The sequence below is a fragment of the Hemiscyllium ocellatum genome, chromosome 5 (genome assembly GCF_020745735.1).
Source record: "Hemiscyllium ocellatum isolate sHemOce1 chromosome 5, sHemOce1.pat.X.cur, whole genome shotgun sequence".
Lineage (NCBI taxonomy): Eukaryota > Metazoa > Chordata > Chondrichthyes > Orectolobiformes > Hemiscylliidae > Hemiscyllium > Hemiscyllium ocellatum.
The window spans coordinates 68,496,335-68,514,686 of NC_083405.1; the positions used below are offsets into that span (position 1 = coordinate 68,496,335).

General features: G+C 40.5%; 1 protein-coding gene across 2 annotated transcripts in view; it reads left to right on the forward strand.

Moving 5' to 3' along the window:
• Positions 1-18,352, forward strand: part of LOC132815734 (tensin-3-like) — a 449,058-nt gene that overhangs the window by 395,520 nt on the left and 35,186 nt on the right. For both annotated transcript variants that reach the window (XM_060824846.1, XM_060824847.1), the window contains 3 exons: positions 2,901-3,076; positions 6,069-6,189; positions 6,444-6,533. In XM_060824846.1, coding sequence (XP_060680829.1) covers positions 2,901-3,076; positions 6,069-6,189; positions 6,444-6,533 — 387 coding nt within the window. The remainder of the gene's footprint in view (positions 1-2,900; positions 3,077-6,068; positions 6,190-6,443; positions 6,534-18,352) is intronic.

An 18,352-nucleotide genomic window follows, 5' to 3' on the forward strand; every position in this document is an offset into this window, starting at 1 on the left:
TGGGACCATGCTGTGTCCAAATTGGCAATAAGAGTGACTGATTTTTAAATCCTTAATTGGCAATGGAATACTTTGGACCATCCTGAAAATGTTGCATAGTGGTATACAAATACAAATTGTTTATTTCATTTAAAAAAAACCCAATGTGATCCTATTTCTAAAAATGAACAATGCAAATTGAAATTGAATGTGGACAAAAATCCATTTCACCCTGACTACCTGCTCATTCCCAGAGTATTGCTGTCTGAAATACATGAACGCAGCACAGATTAGACTTCAAACCTTGCTCATCAGTGGTACAAAGAATTATGTTAGACAATAGAGTGGAAGTTATTTGACCTTTTCCGCAGCCAGCTGGTGTAATTTCAGTGGAAGTCCAGTGGAAGAAGCACGTGTTTTAGATTTGCTGAGTCCAGGGCTGAGATAATTGTAGTCTTGTAGCCTTCTTTGCAGAATAAGGCTCTGCTTACTCCTGATCAGGCTCAGAATAGGTCCTCTCTGCATTGGAAAATCGCAAATCTTCAATCTCAAAAGGTTCCACTGTCAGTTTTGTAATTGGCCTCCCGATGAAAGCAAGATGTAGCATACTCCTGGAAGATGGGCACAGCAGTGATCCACAATTGAGATTGTAGACTGATCTACTGATGAGAACATGAGGATAGGATTTCAGTAAGGTGTCAGAATGGTCACCTTGGCATGAGCACCCACAGGCAGATGATGCTGTGATATACCTGGGGCAGGAGGGGATTGCACCACTTCACAACTCTACCAGCTGCCATGCCTGCCCAACAACATCCTCTCCCCCCCCCCTTAACCTGCTGTAATCTTTAGTTTGTGGCTCTGGGACAAGTAGATGCCCAATGTGCATAGCTAATGTCGTGCCCAGTACGCACAACTAACGTAGTGCCCAATAGTACTGTGTCAGTGGTTACTCTCCAGCTCTACGGGCAAGATCTTTCAGGCATCATTGCCCTCTTCTGTTGCCTTTATCCTGTAGATCATTGAAGGAACTTTTCATTTTCAATTTCAAAACATGTCTGATCCATTTGCTTTTGACTGCAGTACACTGTTCATACCTGCTTTACATTTAAATACCACAACCATCTGTTTCAGGTTAGCTTTTATGTCTCACTAGAGTTTTTTATTGCTATTTTCACTCCAAAAGTGTTTTCCCCCATAGAAATGTTTTCCCATGATGTAAATTTACCATATAGCTGCACTATAAAATATTTTGTTTTATGCACGTAGACCTTCAAGGTCGTAACGTTTTAAGAGTTCTCCATGACCCTGCTGAACAACATCTTTAACACACTGTTCTTATAATAATAATCTGATTTATATTTCTTATAGCTGACTTGCATTCCATTACTTTAAAAAAAAGGCTACTTGAAAAATGTTTTCCCAAGAAAAGCCTGCTCAAAAAATTACCAACATGGAAATTTGCTGTGCAGCAGAAACCACCATACAATATTGAAGAACTAAATACCTATTGTATTTGTAGTTACACCGTCTTAATTTATCTAGGCTATCCAGTATTCCTGCAGTGCCAGTGAAAAAAGAAATTAATCTAAGACAGTTATAGATCATATAGTATATAGAAAAGACCCTTTGGCCCATTGAGTCCATACTTGCAACATTAGTTATCTTTGCACTTCGTTTCTGCTTCATGATAATCATGTACGTTGTGAGAAAACAGTTTTCTGAACATTTATAGCACACATTGCAAAAAAAACTTTGTTCAGACTAAATGTGATCTTGTGCTGCATAGCTCCTGCACCCTTCAGCACCAAGACATAACTTAAGAACATAAAACCCAGGAGCAGGAGCAGGTAATTCAGCCCCTCCAGCACTACAACACATCTGAATTCTCATTTTTGATGAAGGGCTTATGCCCAAAATGTTGATTCTCCTGCTCCTTGGATGTTGCCTGACCTGCTGTGCTTTTCCAGCACCACACTCTCGACTCTGACCTCCAACATCTGCAGTCCTCACTTTCTCCTGATGATTGAGAGTAGCTTAATAGGGCAATATTGGCTATGACGTATTTGTCCTACATTTTGTGTATAGGATATACCTGGCTAATTTTTTGCATTCTTGGGTGACAATGATGCCCTGGATTAAAGCTGAATTAATGATACGACGAATTCTGAAGCATAGATCTTCTGTACTATTGACGCGACATTGCCAGGGCCTGTGGACTTTGCAGTATCCAGTGCATTCAGCCATTTTTTGAAGTCATGTGGAGTTAATTGAATTGTTCAAATGCTGGGGATTTCTGTAGGAGGTTGGGTTGGATCATCTACTTGGCACTGCTGGGTTAAGATGGATGAAAATGCTTCAGTCTTGTCTTTCACACTGAGGTACTGGGTTTTCTCATCATTCAGGATGGGAATACATCAGCAGCCTCCTGCCTCAGTGAGTTATTAAAGTGGCACCATCATTCATGGCTAGGAGTGGCAGAACTGCAGAATATAGATCTGATGTGTTATTTAAGGAATCACTTAGCTCTGTCTGTTGCTTGCTGCTTCCAATGTTTGGTCTACAGTGGCTTTATTATATCTTCACCAACTTGACACCTCATTTTTAGATGCATTTGATACTGCTCCTGGCTTTCCTTCCTGCACTTTTCATTGAACCTGAATTGATCCCCTGTCTTCATGTTGGTGGTAGAGGGAAGGAAGGATATGTTAAACCGTGGTGTTATTAGTTGGCTGAGAGCTGTTTTGAAATTAAGTAAACACCAATCATCCAGCCTTCACGTTTTCTCAACCTCTAATGTAATATTTAAGTTAATTACGCACATATACTTGAAGTTATAGAAGTAATGAAATGATTTTCAATTAGTTCAAGACTTTTTATAGAGAATCATTACAAATGTTAACACCTTACATTTTCATTAGGTGTGCAGGCAGATGAAGGTCACTTAACATTTGGAAGGACAAGGAAATGGGGTATTGGACAGTATGATCAAGATGATGCTCGACCACTGTATGATCAAAGTGGATGGATGAAATCCTCTGGCCCCTGTCACTCTGAACCCACTGGAGTATTCACTACAACTGGCCAGCCAGGGGAGGTAGGTAACATATAATGGGAATGAAATGTATTTCATATGAAAAGACTTGGATCTATTCTTTCTCACAAGCAAATTGAAATACCTCGTAGAAAGTGGAATTCATACTAACAAAGTTTTATTGTTTATAATTGCCCAAACGGCTTGTTTATTCCTCCCATGGAGACTATGTTTTAATGGTCAATTTTAATCGTCCAGATTTTGAAATTGTGAGGTGTGTGGATAGAGTAAGTGGGAAGAAACTATTCCTGCTCATGAAAGAATTATGAGTGAAAAAGCACAGGCTTAAAGTGAGTTGCAAATGTAGCAAATATGATGTGAGAGAATGAGTGGTTCTGGTCTGAACTGCACTGCCTGGAAGTGTGATTGAGGCAGAGTCAATCGAGGAATTCAACTGGGCAATGAATGATTATTAGAATAGAAACATCATGCAAAGGTATGGGGGAAATATACCAAGTTGCAATGCTCATTGGAGAGCTGCTGAAACACGACGGACCTGTGTCGTAACCGTTCTGCAATTCAGTGATTCAGAATATATGTTTCATCAAGGGAGAATTCTGTTTCACTAAAAATATTTTTCTCTTCCCTGAACCCAACATTCTTGTTGATCTTAACAATGAACTAATCACTTGTTCACATCTTGGCAAGGATGTGGCTGTACTTCAGACTCCTGAGGTTCACCACACTGGCTGAAATCGACTAACCTCCGGTCTTTATTTAGTGTCTTAGCTGCGAAGGTTTATTTTTGTCCAGCTAGATTTTCAAAACTAATAAATCACCGAACAGTCCATACCTATGTAAAATATTACAAAGAGAAGAGTTTACACAAAAAGTTAGATTAGATTAGATTACTTACAGTGTGGAAACAGGCCCTTCGGCCCAACAAGTCCACACCGACCCACCGAAGCGTAACCCACCCAGACCCATTCTCCTACATTTACCCCTTCACCTAACACTACGGGCAATTTAGCATGGCCAATTCACCTAACCTGCACATTTTTGGACTGTGGGAGGAAACCGGAGCACCCGGAGGAAACCCACGCAGACACAGGGAGAACGTGCAAACTCCACATACAGAGTCGTCTGAGGCAGGAATTGAACCCCGGTCTCTGGTGGTGTGAGGCAGCAGTGCTAACCATTGTGCCACCGTGCCACCCAAAAAGTTATTAATAATAGTTTATCCAGTTTATCAATGATTTCCCTCTTGCCTCTGATTGGGTGGCTGAATTTTGTTCACTTCAAACCTTGGTGTAATTTAAAAAGTGTCCAAACAGTTATTTGGATTCCCCAGCGAAGTGTTCAGTGCCTTGAATGCTTCGATCAGATCACCTCTCAATCATTTAAACTCCCGAGAGTAGAAGCCCAATTAACTTAGTCTGCATTATAGGACAACCAATCCATACCAGGAACTAAGTCATTGAATCTTCACTCTGTTTCTTCCAATACAAGTGTATCCTTCATTAAATATGGAGAACAGAAGTGTGCTCAGTAGTCCAGGTGTAGTTTCACCAAAACCCAAGGAGGCAGTTGCCTTGTGGTATTATCACTGCACTGTTAATCCAGAGATGCAAGTCATGTTCAAATCCTGCTCCAGCAGACAGTGGAATTAGAATTCAATCAAAATCTTGAATTAAGAGACTAATGATGATGATGTCAATTGTTGGAAATATCTGCTGTGGGTTGATCCACAACGCCTTTAGGGAGGGAATCCCAAGAATTTGGCCCAGCAACAGTGAAGGATCAGCAAATACATTTCCAAGTCAGGCTGGCGAGTAGCTTGGAGGAGAAATGAATGTCCCCATGTATCTGCTGCTCTTGACCTTCTAGATGGAAGTGATTGTGGGTTTGGAAGGTGCTGTCTGAGGATCTTTGGTGAATTGCTGCAGAGCATCTTGTAGATAGTACACTCTGCTACTAATGAGCTTCAGAGATGGAGAGAATGGATGGTTGTAGAAGTAGTGCCAATCAAGTAGGCTGCTTTATCCTGGATGGTGTCAAACTTCTTGAGTGTTGTTGGAGCTGCACCCATCTAGGCAAATCGGAGAATTCCATCACATTCCTGACTTGTGCCTCATAGATGGTGGGCAGGCTTTGTGGCGTTAGGAGATGAGTTACTCGCTACAATATTTCTAGCCTCTGACATACTCTTGTCGCCACTGTGTGTTTCTGTGTTGAGTCCATTCTCATCAATGGTAATCCCCAGGATGTTGATAGTGGGGGATTCAGTTATACTAACACTATTGAATGTTAAGGGGCGGCGGTTGAATTGTCTTTTATTGGTGATGGTCATAGACTGGATTTGTGTGGCATGAATATTACTTGCCACTTGTCAGTCTAAGGTATGAACTTGTGTTGCATAGTGGGCAGAGGTGACCTGTTGGATGGTGTCTGCAGAATGATATGAATAGGCGATGACTCCAGTGGGCAGTCTGAGGCCTGGTGAGTGAGGGCTCCTGATCGCAGACCTCAGGCAATGATGCCACACAGGGAGAGGCCACATTCAGAGCCTCCAATCTGAGAGGGTCAGAGGTTATACCAAATTGGATTCTGTTGAATCAGTTTCTGAAGTAATGATGAAATTAATTTCGTAGCTGTCAGCAAAATTTCAGGCCCCAATAACTTCACTATGTTAAACTAAAATATTGAAAAACTTTAGACACGGATTTCCTTATTTCTGTGAGGAAGGCATGGGAGAGAAATAGGTAAAATAAACTTCTGTTTACAAAAATTCAAAAGATGCTTTAGCTGAGAGAAGGGAATTGGGAAGAAATGTGACAAAATGTAACTGACCTAAAGAGGATGGTCATGCTGTAGTTGCCAGGAGTAATGTTTATTGACAATACACAATGTCAGTAGTAAGTTTGAATATGTTTGTATTTCATGAAGGTTTCCTTGCACATTCATCATCAATGAACTCAAGCACAACTCCAATAGGTCTGTGTGTTTAATCAAAACCAGCATTTAATAAGGAGCTTTCTGTTATATTCTGTTGCAGCTGAATACATCGGGGCGTAGCGCTGGCCAGGATGAGGTGGATGGCAGATTAAATTCTTCCTCTGGAAATGAAGTTATTTCTTCCACACCATCGTTTCCTGTCTCACCACCAACTCCATATGGTATACCCCTTTGAATTAATGCATTAAAGCCCAGAATTGTAACTGTGTCAATTTGAAATTTGAAGATTAGAAAAGTAGCAATTAATTGAAATGTTGGTATGCACCAACGTGTGTGTTCCTCATAATTAATGGAGAGTACTACTGCAGGCCGCCCTAAGTGCAATAGAATTAATTCATTGGCAACCTGTTTAAATCAAGTAGTTTATCTGTCTAGTGTTAGCAAACAAAACTACTTTGAATGTCTTCTCTTACAGTGAAATCTTTGAAGAATTATTCAGAAATTTCTGTGCATGATGTTGGGGATCAGAGCATCAATGCTTCGGATAGCTACAGAGCAACTCCAGGTAAGAAGTGCAATTTATGTGGAGCTAGGCTTATTAACCTCAGTAAAGGACTCCCACAGTGCTAATGTGATTGAACATGAGTTCTCCACTTTACAAAACATTGCAGTCTGAGACCTGTGTGTTATAATGCACTACAGAGGCACCTGGAGGGTTGAGTTCAGATGAATAACCACATTTGTAATGTGGTTGAAACATCAGAGCTGCATCCTGGAAGTTTTTGGGCAGAATGGCAGGTTAATTTAGACTCTTTGTGACAAGATAAATGTGATACATTGATTTCCATTGGTTTGCACAAAGAGTAGAATGTGTGTTTTCCTTCTGTTGTGCAAATCTATGTTCAGCTTCATTCAAATTGTTCTCATCTTGATTCCACAGATCTTGCAATGATAATCATAACCAGTTAGAAATGGCATTTCACGTTTAGCTGCAACAAAATGTTTGAGCAATGTTGTATATATTGAAGTCTTGTTCTCTATCGAGCTTTTCCAAGATCTTATACTTTCAGGAAATGAATTTTGGAAGTTACAGGAATGTGGTTAAAGATTTTCCATTTTGTTACAAGGTTTTAGATCCTTTGGTTACACAGGTATTGGTGACTCCCAAGAGTGGTCCAAGTATCGTGCTCTGGATTGCTCCTACTTAACATTTAACCTGCTAATAATAGAATCCAAGGAGGTCTCGGTAAGATATGGTTTTGCTCTAAACTGGATATCATGTATGTTATGATTTTGAGGAGACTTTTGAACTTGAAAATATGTGAGGGGATACAAAGGAGGACAGTAGTGAGACAAGTTAGCATGAATGGCTGGAGGATATAAATTACAGATTAATCAGGCAGAGATTTTGAAATTGATAACTGGCAACCCACAGGTATTGCTGAGCATTGAAAGAATAAAATAGTGCAGAATCTGAGAATTTGAATTAGACAGGAGTTCCAGATGACATGAATTGAATTGTGAAGATCATTAAACAGAAATTACTCTTTTAAGTCTTGGAATGATTACAAAAATAAAAGAATTGCAGTTCTCTTTTCACAAATTCATACTGTCCCCAAGTGCTTTATGAGAATGATAAACTTTTGTAGTGTAGTCACTCACAGGCAGCAAAACGATAATGACCATCAAATCTGTTTTGTCATTGTTGATTGGATGTTTAACTTTAGCCAGGGCATTTTTTGTTTTGCATTTTTTGAAAGTTGTCCGATGGGATTCTTTATGTCCATTTTACAGGGTAGACAGAGCTTCAGTTGAATGTCCTACTTTGAAAGTGGATCTTTAACAGAACATCACTCCCTCAGTTCCACAGCATTATTGGAGAACACCCTCGATCTTCCTGTTGAAGTTCCTAGAGTGGACTGTAACTTTACAGCCATCAAGGGACATAACCCCGTTCATATGTATTCTCATAAGTACAGTGAAAAGTTTATAAGTTGCTACTTTTGGTGCTATCTTTCATACAAACATATCTAGGTACAGATACTTAAGTACAAATTGTTTGATTTAATAGAAAAATTTAAGAAATAAAAACTCCAGCATTGGAAAAAAGTAGAAAAATAAAGAAATGAACACAATTTACAATCCTATACAACTCCAGTCCCAGGGACTCTCCTCTAGTCTCCATGCAGTCTGCACTGACCTCGGGTCCAATCCAAACCTATTCCACTAGAGTAAGTTGGATTAAAAAAAGATTTTTTTAAAGAAAGAAACAACTAAAACAAAACAAACGGATGGAGCAGATGAGGTTGGGATGGGAGACCTAGTCCCCTGCCATCTTTGTTATATAAGGGGCTGTCAGCAAAGAAGAGTTGAGGTCTGGTGAGATCAGCTGTGGTCTTGTTGAATGGTGGGTCAAGTTTGAGGGGCTGCGTATCCTTCAGCTCCTGTTTCTAATATCCTGATGTTGTCCCCAGACAGGACAGAATATGCAGGAGAGACTTGTGCAGGCGCAGATATTATTAGAGTCATAGAGATGTACAGCATGGAAACAGAACCTTCGGTCCAACCCGTCCATACCGACCAGATATCCTAACCTAATCTAGTCCCACCTGCCAGCACCCGGCCCATATCCCTCCACATCCTTCCTATTCATCCAAATGCCTGTTAAATGTTGCAATTGTACCAGCCTCCACCACATCCTCTGGCAGCTCATTCCATACACATACCACCCTTTACAAGAAAAAGTTGCTCCTTAGGTCTCTTTTATATCTTTCACCTCTCACCCTAAACCTATGTCCTCCAGTTCTGGACTCCTCAACCCCAGGGAAAAGACTTTGCCTATTTACCCTATCCATGCCCCTCATAATTTTGTAAATCTTTATAAGGTCACCCCTCAGCCTCCGACGCTCCAGGTAAAACAGCCCCAACCTGTTCAGCCTCTCCCTATAGGTCAAATCCTCCAACCCTGGCAACATCCTTGTAAGTCTTTTCTGAACCTTTTCAAGTTTCACAACATCTTTCCGATAGGAAGGAGACCAGAATTGTACGCAATATTCCAACAGTGGCCTAACCAATATCCTGTACAGCCACACCATGACCTCCCAACTCCTGTTCTCAATACTCTGACCAATAAAGGAAAGCATACCAAAAGCCTTCTTCACTATGCTATCTACCTGCGATTCCACTTTCAAGGAGCTATGAACCTTGCAATCTAAGGTCTCTTTGTTCAGCAGCACTCCCTAGGACCTCACCCTTCAGTGTATATGTCCTGCTAAGATTTGCTTTCCCAAAATGCAGCACCTCGCATTTATCTGAATTAAACTCCATCTGCCACTTCTCAGCCCATTGGCCCATCTGGTCAAGATCTTGCTGTAATCTGAGGTAACCCTCTTCACTGTCCACTACACCTCCAATTTTGGTGTCATCTGCAAACTTACTAACTGTACCTCTAATGCTCGCATCCAAATCATTTATGTAAATGACATTGTTGGAGTTAGTCATTGGCTGGCAGTTGTGTATTGTAAATCTTGTCACCTATCAAATCAAATCTGGATATTATTCTTCTGATGGACATGGGCTGTGTCAATGTCTGAATGTTGCAAACAGTTCTGAATGTTGTGCAATCGCGAGCAAACATTCCAACTACTAATTTTGTGATGGTGGGAAGGTTATTGATGAAGCAGCAGATAGTCATGGGGCTTAGCACAGTAGTCTGAGGAACTCCTGCAGAGATGTCCTGAGGACATGACTACTACATACATGAAAGCAGAGCTGTAGATGCTGGCTCTTTGGACTTTATCAAGGCCTTTGACAAGGTTCCACGTGGTTGACTGTTTAGTAAAGTTAGGTCACATGGGATCCAGGGAGAGCTAGCCAAATGAATACAAAATTGGCTTGACTGTAGGTGACAGAGGGTAGTGATAGAGGGGTATCTTTTAGACTGGAGGCCTGTGACCAGTGGTGTTCCACAGGGATTGGTGCTAGATATGCTGTCTTTTGCCATTTATGTAAATGATATGGATGTGAATTTTGGAAGCATGGTGTAATTGGTGTTAGTGTGGTGAGTTTGCAGATGACACCAAAGTAGACAGTAAAGTTAATGGTGAAGGTGGTTCTCTAAGAGTACAACAGGATCTTGATCAGCTGGATCAAGAGCAGAGGAGTGGCAGGTGGAGTTCAATTGTACACAGTACTCCAAAGGTGGTCTCACAAATCACAAAAGCTCACATTTGTGAGATCACCTTTGGAGTACTGTGTACCATTCTGGTCTCCCTGCTGGAGGAAGAATAGTTTTAAATTGGAAAGGATGCAGAAAAGGTTTACAATAATGTTACTGGGACTGGAGGGTTTGAGTGAGAAGGAGAGGCTGAATAGGCTGGGACTTCTTCTCCTGGAGCATAAAAGGCTGAGAGGGCTATAAAATATGAGGGGCAAAGATAAAAGGAAGGGCAAATGTCTTTTCCCTCAGGTAGGGGAGTTCAGAACTAGAGGGCACAGTCTAAGATGAGAGAAGGAAGATTTAAAAGGGATCTGAGGGGCAACTCAGGTACAATTGCAACATTTTTTTAAATTTTTGGACAAGTGCATGGATATAAAAGGTTTAGAGGGATTATAGGCCAAGTGCCAGGAAAATTGATCTAGTTTAGTTTGGGAAACTGTTTGGCATAGACAGGTTGGATTGAAGGGTCTGTTTCCATGCTGTAAGACTCCATGACTGAGATGACTGAACTCCAAAAACCCTAGCCATCTTAGTGTTTGGTGTGACTTCAACCAGTAGAGTGTTTTCCTCCTGATTCCACACTCTGTCAAAATCTGCCTGGATGATAAAAGCACTCATTCTCAACACAATCCTAGAGTTTAGCTCTTTTATCCAAGTTTCTAACAAGATTGTAATAAGGGCAAATGCTGACTGGCCCTGGCCAAACCCAGACAGAACATCAGCGAGCAGGTTATTTCTGAGCAAGTGCTATTGATAGCGTTGTTGACAATGTCTTTCATCACTGTACTGAGGCTGTCGCAAGTAGGTACATTGTTCAAAGAGCCCACTGTAATCCACATAAAAGCACATTTCAGCAGGCTTTATAAGATGGAAATACTGCAACTCAAACCACTTACAACGCTTGCACTGAATCTAACTCAATCCTGAACTAAGACTCCTGTGGTCTGTTTGATTTTGTGCTGCATATGATGAAGATTTTACTGACAAGGTCACTAGAATATTAAAACAGAGGTTATTATTATGCGGTAGAGTTTATGATGCATAATCCATGGGAACAGAATTCTTGATGTACAACAACTTGATTACTGTTCTATGTTTTCTTTTGTAAAAATATATGTTTAAAACCATTCTAAATTGCAGTATTTGGAAAATGATAATTCATAAAACTATTTCAGTCATAGGATATGTGGTGACAGGGTGGCTCAGTGGTTTGCACTGCTGCCTCACAGCACCAGGGACTCAAGTTCAATTGTACCCTTGGGCAACTGTCTGTGTGGAGTTTGCATGTTCTTCCAGCGTCTGCGTGGGTTTCCTCCGGGTGCTCTGGCTTCCTCCTACAGTCCAAAGATGTGCAGGTTAGATGGATTAGCTATGCTAAGTTACCCATAATGTTCAAGGATGTGCAGTTTATTTGAATTAGCCACGGGATATGCAGGGATACAGGGATAGGGTAAGGGTGGTAGGTCTGGGTAAGATGCTGTTCAAACGGTCAGTGTGAACCTGATGGGTCAAATGGCCTGCTTCCACACAGTAGGGATTCTATGAAATATAGAGAGTTGGAATGCACTATTTGGATTTTGACCAGAGCAAGCTCAGAGTGTGGCTAGCACTGCTGATCTGCCAGGAACAATATTGTTTCTCCAGCTGCTGCTTGTCCAGTTCATCATAAAATGCAGTTTCACACTGTTTCTGTTTCCTGTCTGTGCATTCCCACGCATTGTTTGTACACAAGTTAAGACATGAGTGGTGACCATGTAAAAAGGGCTGTGCAATTATTATTCCAGTCTTATATGGTTTATGGTTTTGTAAACTAAAACCAAACTCAGTCTTTTGATGTAATTTTGTTGTTGAATTCAAACTTTTATTACCACGTACATTCCAATTAGCTATAAAGTTTTGAATTTTCATTGAAAACAAAAAAGTCAGAGGACTTGGCTCAGCTGAAATTTTATATTTAGTTTCAACAAATGTTTGTTCTGACTTATTTTAAGCCTTATTATTGCAGCTGTGAAGTAATGGATTGGAGCTATGGATCTGCACTATAATGCTCAAATTATCCCCTGATATTAACAAACAAGTGATTCACATCCTATTTCATTCAATTTTTTTAAGTGAGTTTTACAGTTTTACACATTCACACATTATCTATCTTTGCAAGAGAATCAAATAAAAAAATGACAAAAAGGTTGACTTTTGGAAACCAGTGTTTTAGGACAAAATTCACGGAGTGAATGTTCATATGAGTCATCTTTTCAAGGGGGTAAAATGTATGTTTGACTTGAACTCTGGTGAAATCTTAAACAGACTATTGCAATGACTGAAGTAAATAAAAACAATTGTTCCACTGTACATTGTGGACCTTAATGATTTCCTTCATGGAGGAAGGCTGCCCTAAAGCAGCACTTTCTTTTATCACAGTATCCTGGATCTCTGGGCCAGGCAACTTTCTCTTCTTGGTAGTAGCTTGGATCTCAGAACCAGGCATTTTTAATATTAATTACCCTGAATATGTATCATTCTTGTATTGGGCAGGGTTTAATGCATGTCCCAGCATTGATCTTTTCAGCCCTTCAAAACCTTTTAGATATCTCTGTCAGCCCTCGACTCACCTATTTTCCAGTTGCCTGGGGCATCCATGGACAACTGGCTATGTCCTTTGAATGGGAAGAAGGAAGCAACTATCTAACATACCCTTCCAACATCCACATTGGACAAAAATGGGGCTTAAATTAAACAATGGCTTAACTCATTCCAACTCCTTCAGTCTTTATTTCCAATTCTAATTAATTCAGTGAGGCTATAAGTCTGAAGGGGAGAGGCTGCAGATCTGGGGGTCAGAGGGGGAAGGATTGCAGTGACCAGAAGGCAGAAGGGGTGGAAGGTTTGGCAAGCAAAATCAGTGGTGAGTGGGAAGTTACATTTTTATACGTATTTTTAAAATTTACTTTATTTTCAAAACAATTCAATTTACCAGGTTAGGGATTTAGCAGTTTAAAGTATTTCAAATTGCCATTAATGGGAAAATGTGATTCACTAGCTGGTATTTCACTTAGAGTTGCAATTTTCAGGAACACAACATAGGTTCAAGTGAAAACTCTCAGCAATCTAAATTTTGGTATATTTAAAATAACGTTTTACAACAAAAGTGATGTGTAGACATGCATTACAACTTTACTGATGCAAGCATTTATGAATAATGTAAAATATTTAGCCTCATTCACACATGACTGAGTTTTTTTTAACCGTAGATAGCTATCTGTACCCATTGGAGCTCTTCTTTACAGTCTCTGCTATGTTAATTCAAATTTCCTGACCAACAGTCCATCCTGTGTTGGAACAGAATACTGGGATTTCCAAGAACACAGACATTCATAATCATCAAAGTAGGCTGGGATCCAACGATGTGACATTTTCGTTGACTTTACTATATTAGGTAACTTTCTCAGGACAGGGTTTGGTGGCATGCTCAGTCTTCACCTCAAACAGCAGGAAGCATTATTGTACTGGTAACATCTGGCTGGAAAGATCCTACACCTCCCAATGTCTGTATAAATTTTGTTTCTAAATCTTTTGCAAACATCTTCAACATTGTTAAACCGTAGGAAATTAAGGTGAGGGAAAGAACACACTAATATTATTGGTAATGTTCTTCAGTCAGTTTGTAACTGGTTAGTATCTGTAGATCTAAGATTATCGAGATTTTGAGCTGATAGTTTCAAAGGGAAACTAACTCCACAGCACCATTATTGGCCCTGAATGGTTTTCCAATTTGACTTCCTATCTGAGCTATTTGGAAAAAGAAGAGAATGAGCAACATAGGATAGGTAATACGAGTACAGCTCTGTTTCCATGTGCTTGCACCCTCACATCTGCAATAGGATTTGAATTATTTGGGCTTATCATTTGTCATATGGATCTTCCTCTCCCTGCTGGAGTAACAAACTTGTGAGCTCCACTGACATGAGTTCTTCCTGAAACACATGGTCACTGTTTGAACGTGGATATTTGAAGATTGCATGCCAACCATAATTTGAGGTGTGGCTGCATCTACCTGACTGTAACCATTGGATACCGGCTCACAGAATAGAGATCAACAGAGGGGCAGGTGCGTAACTGGGCCACATGCTGCAAGGCCAGCTATCCTAATATGTCACATAGGCTGGTAACATCCAAGTGACATTAATGTTCACCCAGGTGTGGATTTTAGCTCCACCATTGTAAAGACATGCTCCAGCACTGACCTCTGGTGGTGCAGTGTAATGTCATAAAGGGTAATTGTCCTGATAGTTAGATTATGCACTAACCCTTCTCTCGCAATTTTCAAAAAGCAGCTTAAATGGTCAGCTGTTGAGTCACTTATGGTATTCTTTTGTCAATTTGTCACCTCTCCTTCAGCATCAACAGATTAGCTGAGGCATTTGTTAGGGTTGAAACTTTGATTTTTTTTTGCCAGAGTGACCCTCTACTCTCATTAACCCCATCCCTTTAACTTTCCCTTAGAAAGCCCTTTGCTCCCAGCATTCATCTAGATCTGTGCTTTGAGATACATACAATATTAAGTTTATCTCAGAAATCTAACTGAAATTGCTTGTTTCCATGTATGTCTCTGCAAATTCTTTCCTTATCCTTTTGGATAGAAATGACCAGTACTGGAAAATCTGGAGACTCAGTTTTAAGGTTTTGCAGTCATAGAGTCATAGAGATATGCAGCATGGAAACAAACCCTTCGGTCCAACCCGTCCACTCCAACCAGATATCCCAACCCAATCTAGTCCCATCTGCCAGCACACGGCCCATATCCCTTCAAACCCTTCATATTCATATACCCATCCAAATGCCTCTTAAATATTGCTATTGTACCAGCCTCCACCACCGCATTTTAAGAATCTGCTCAATATTATTTGTAAGAAGGCCACAGTTTGACTCTAATCTTCATTCGTCTTACTGGCCCTTACTAAATCTTCCATTGTGCAGGAAGGACAAGTCTGTGAACTCTGTAATCAGTCACTAATCATGCAGTTGCCATGCTCCTGCTCATCAAACTCTTTCCCCTTCCCCCAACCAGTCTCCCTCAGTTTCCTTCCACTGCATCAGTATCCTTATTATCTAACCAGACTGTACCGAGTATTCCTGAGAAAACATGAGAAAAGTGTTACAAATAATCCTATTGTTATATAGAATGGTTTGAGCATTATAAATAAAAAGGCATTCAAACCAGAAGAAAACATTACAGAATAAGTTCACCAGGAAGAAATCAGGAATGAAAATTTTAGTTGGAGGAGGGATTTCAGGGTCGAGAATCATTTGCACTGGAACAGAGCAATTTTAAAAGAAAATTGAAGTCTTGCATTTATAAATGTAAGTACCACCAGATTTCTCAAAGGTTTCTCAAATTGAAAATTTATAGCCCATTTCTTGATTGTAGACACTATTGTAAATACAGCAACCAATTTTGTACACAGGAAGCTCCTAGATACAGGAATGTTATACAGATCAAGTAATCTGTTTATGTGGTGTTGATTAAGGCATAGATATTGACCAGTACGCTACAATACCTTCCCTGCTCCTCTTCAAAGCAACATCCTGGGACCTTTTACATCCACTTGAACAGGTAAATGCTGCATCGGCACCTCTGATTGTACAGCTCCATGACTTGAAGTTGTTTCAAATCCCTCCCTCGTGTTTGTGTGTCAAAGTTGAAGTTGGGGACCCACCGCTGACCCGGATTTTGTAAGTTTGTGTATCAGTTGTGGTTCAGCTGGTGGTATTAAGTGAGAGCAAGCTCGTTCTCAGTTGTGATGACCCGATAGCTAAACAGGATAGAAACATAAAAAAACATGAACAGGAGTAGGCCATCCAGCCCTTTTAGCCTGCTCTGCTGCAGGGCTTATGCCTGAAACGTCGATTCTCCTGCTCCTCAGATGTTGCCTGGCCTGCAGTGTTTTTCCAGCACCACATTTTTCAACTCTGGTACTCCAGCATCTGCAGTCCTCACTTTCCCCTAGTTAATCCAACTCAGGAGTCTACTACACTTTTTCCTCACATCTTTTGATCCCTTTAGATGCAAGAGCTATATTGAACTTCTCCTTGAAATTATACAATGCTTTGGCCTTGATTGCTTTTTGTGTGGCAAATTCTACAAGCTCACCACTCCTTGGGTGAAACAGTTCCTTTACCCCTCAGTTCTAAATGGCTCCCCCTGTATCTAGAGACTGTGATCCCTGGTTCTGGACTTCCCTGCCATCAGAAACAATCTTCCTGCATCTATTTTGTCTTGTCCTTTTAGAGTTTTATACGTTTCTATGAGTTCCCTCCTCATTCTTCTAATTGCCAGCAAATATAATCCTGACTAATCCAAGCTGTGTTCACACGCCATTCCCACCATTGCAGGAATTAGTTTAGTAAACCTTTGCTGCACTCCCTCTATAACAAGAACACCCTTCCTCAGTGAAGGAGACCAAAATTGCACACAGCATTCCAGGTGTGGTCCCATCAAGACCTTATTTAATTGCAGCAATACACCTCTGCTACTGTACTCAAACCTCTCACTGTAAAGGCGAGCATACTACAACAGTGCCAGCTCAACCTCCGGAGGCAAAAGAAATTCAGATGTCCATAAGAGCTCTCACCAACTTTTACAAATGCACAAAACATTCCATCCGGAATGCATTACAGCTTAGTCGTAATGCTCTGCCCAGAATCATAAGAAACAACTGAAAGTTGTGAACACAGCCCAGTCCATCACAGAAACCAACCTTCCATCCATTGACCCCATCTACACTTCTGGGTGCCTCAGAAACATCATCAAAGACCCCTACCAACCCGTTTATAATCTCATTCAACCTCTTCTGTCAGGCAGAAGATACAAAAGCTTGAACACAGGAACCAACAAGGACAAGAACAGCTTCTTCCCTGTTGTTACTAGATTTCTGACGGACCTCTCAAATTTCAAATCTATTGTTAGATGTTCAAATCTTGTTTTTTCTGCACCTTTTCTGCAGTTGTAACTTTGTATTCCTCCCTCTGTTCAATCACCCTGTGATCTTTGTATGTTATGATCTGCTGTACTGCACACAAAACAAAACTTTTCACAGTACTTAGGTTCATGTGACAATAATAAAGCAACTCAAATAAATCAAATCAAATACCATTTGTCTCCTTTACTACCTGCTATGCCTGCATACTTACCATCAGTGACTGGTGTTCAAGGACACCCAGATCCTGTTGCACATTGCCCTCTCCCAATTGATAGCCATTTAAATAAGAATCTGCCTTCCTGTTTTTTCTACCATCCACTACTGGCTGTCCAAGACTTCCCTCAGTAGCGATTACCTTGGAAGCGATATCAAAGGACCATAGTCCTGTTTCAAACCAAGAGAAAGAAGAATGGACGAAGGCAGGAAAAAATATTTTAATGCCCAAGTATCATGAGAATATGCATGTTCCTGGTTTTCCATTAAGCTTCTTAATGTTCTACCATTTTCCTAAAATAGTCCAAATGTCCCAGTTTTCTCACTTTCCCTTTCTGGTTAAAGATAAACTGGGCCCAGGAGAGAAAATCATCTTGAAATGTTGTCTGTTGTATCTTTCTCCCCATCATCCTCTTGTGTGTGAGGAAGTTATCGCTCTATTTTTGGCACTGATAGCTTCATTGCTAACAATGCCTTTTAAACGATGTATGGAATAATATTGCCAATCCTGTGGCTAGGCATCATCCAACATGTCAGTCATCACAGAGCCTTGCCTCCCTGTGGCTTTTCACCGTGTCCCACTTTTCGCTTTGGAAATTCTGGTTACCCTCACTGAACATGAATATCTTACTAATAGTTTAAGGTCATTCACAACATGCATTAGAAGCATAAGGTAGTTGTAGCTTTTTAAAGTGACAAGGATGTCTGGCTGAGTTACAAGCCTGCCCTTGTCAATTGTTTTCTTTTAAAGTTTCTTTTCCCCCTGACTTGCTTATCCGTTTCCTGAGCTTGCAACAGATGTGGACAGCCATTGAAAACGAACAATATTTTGGCTACTTGGTTATGTGACTTGAAAGCTTTGTTTTATTTTTGACTCAGTAACAACTGATTTTAAAACGTTCATTGCCCATGGCTAGGGAAATGCTGCAAGTGAATATGATCTAAAATATGATACGCACTGCATTATGCATTTCG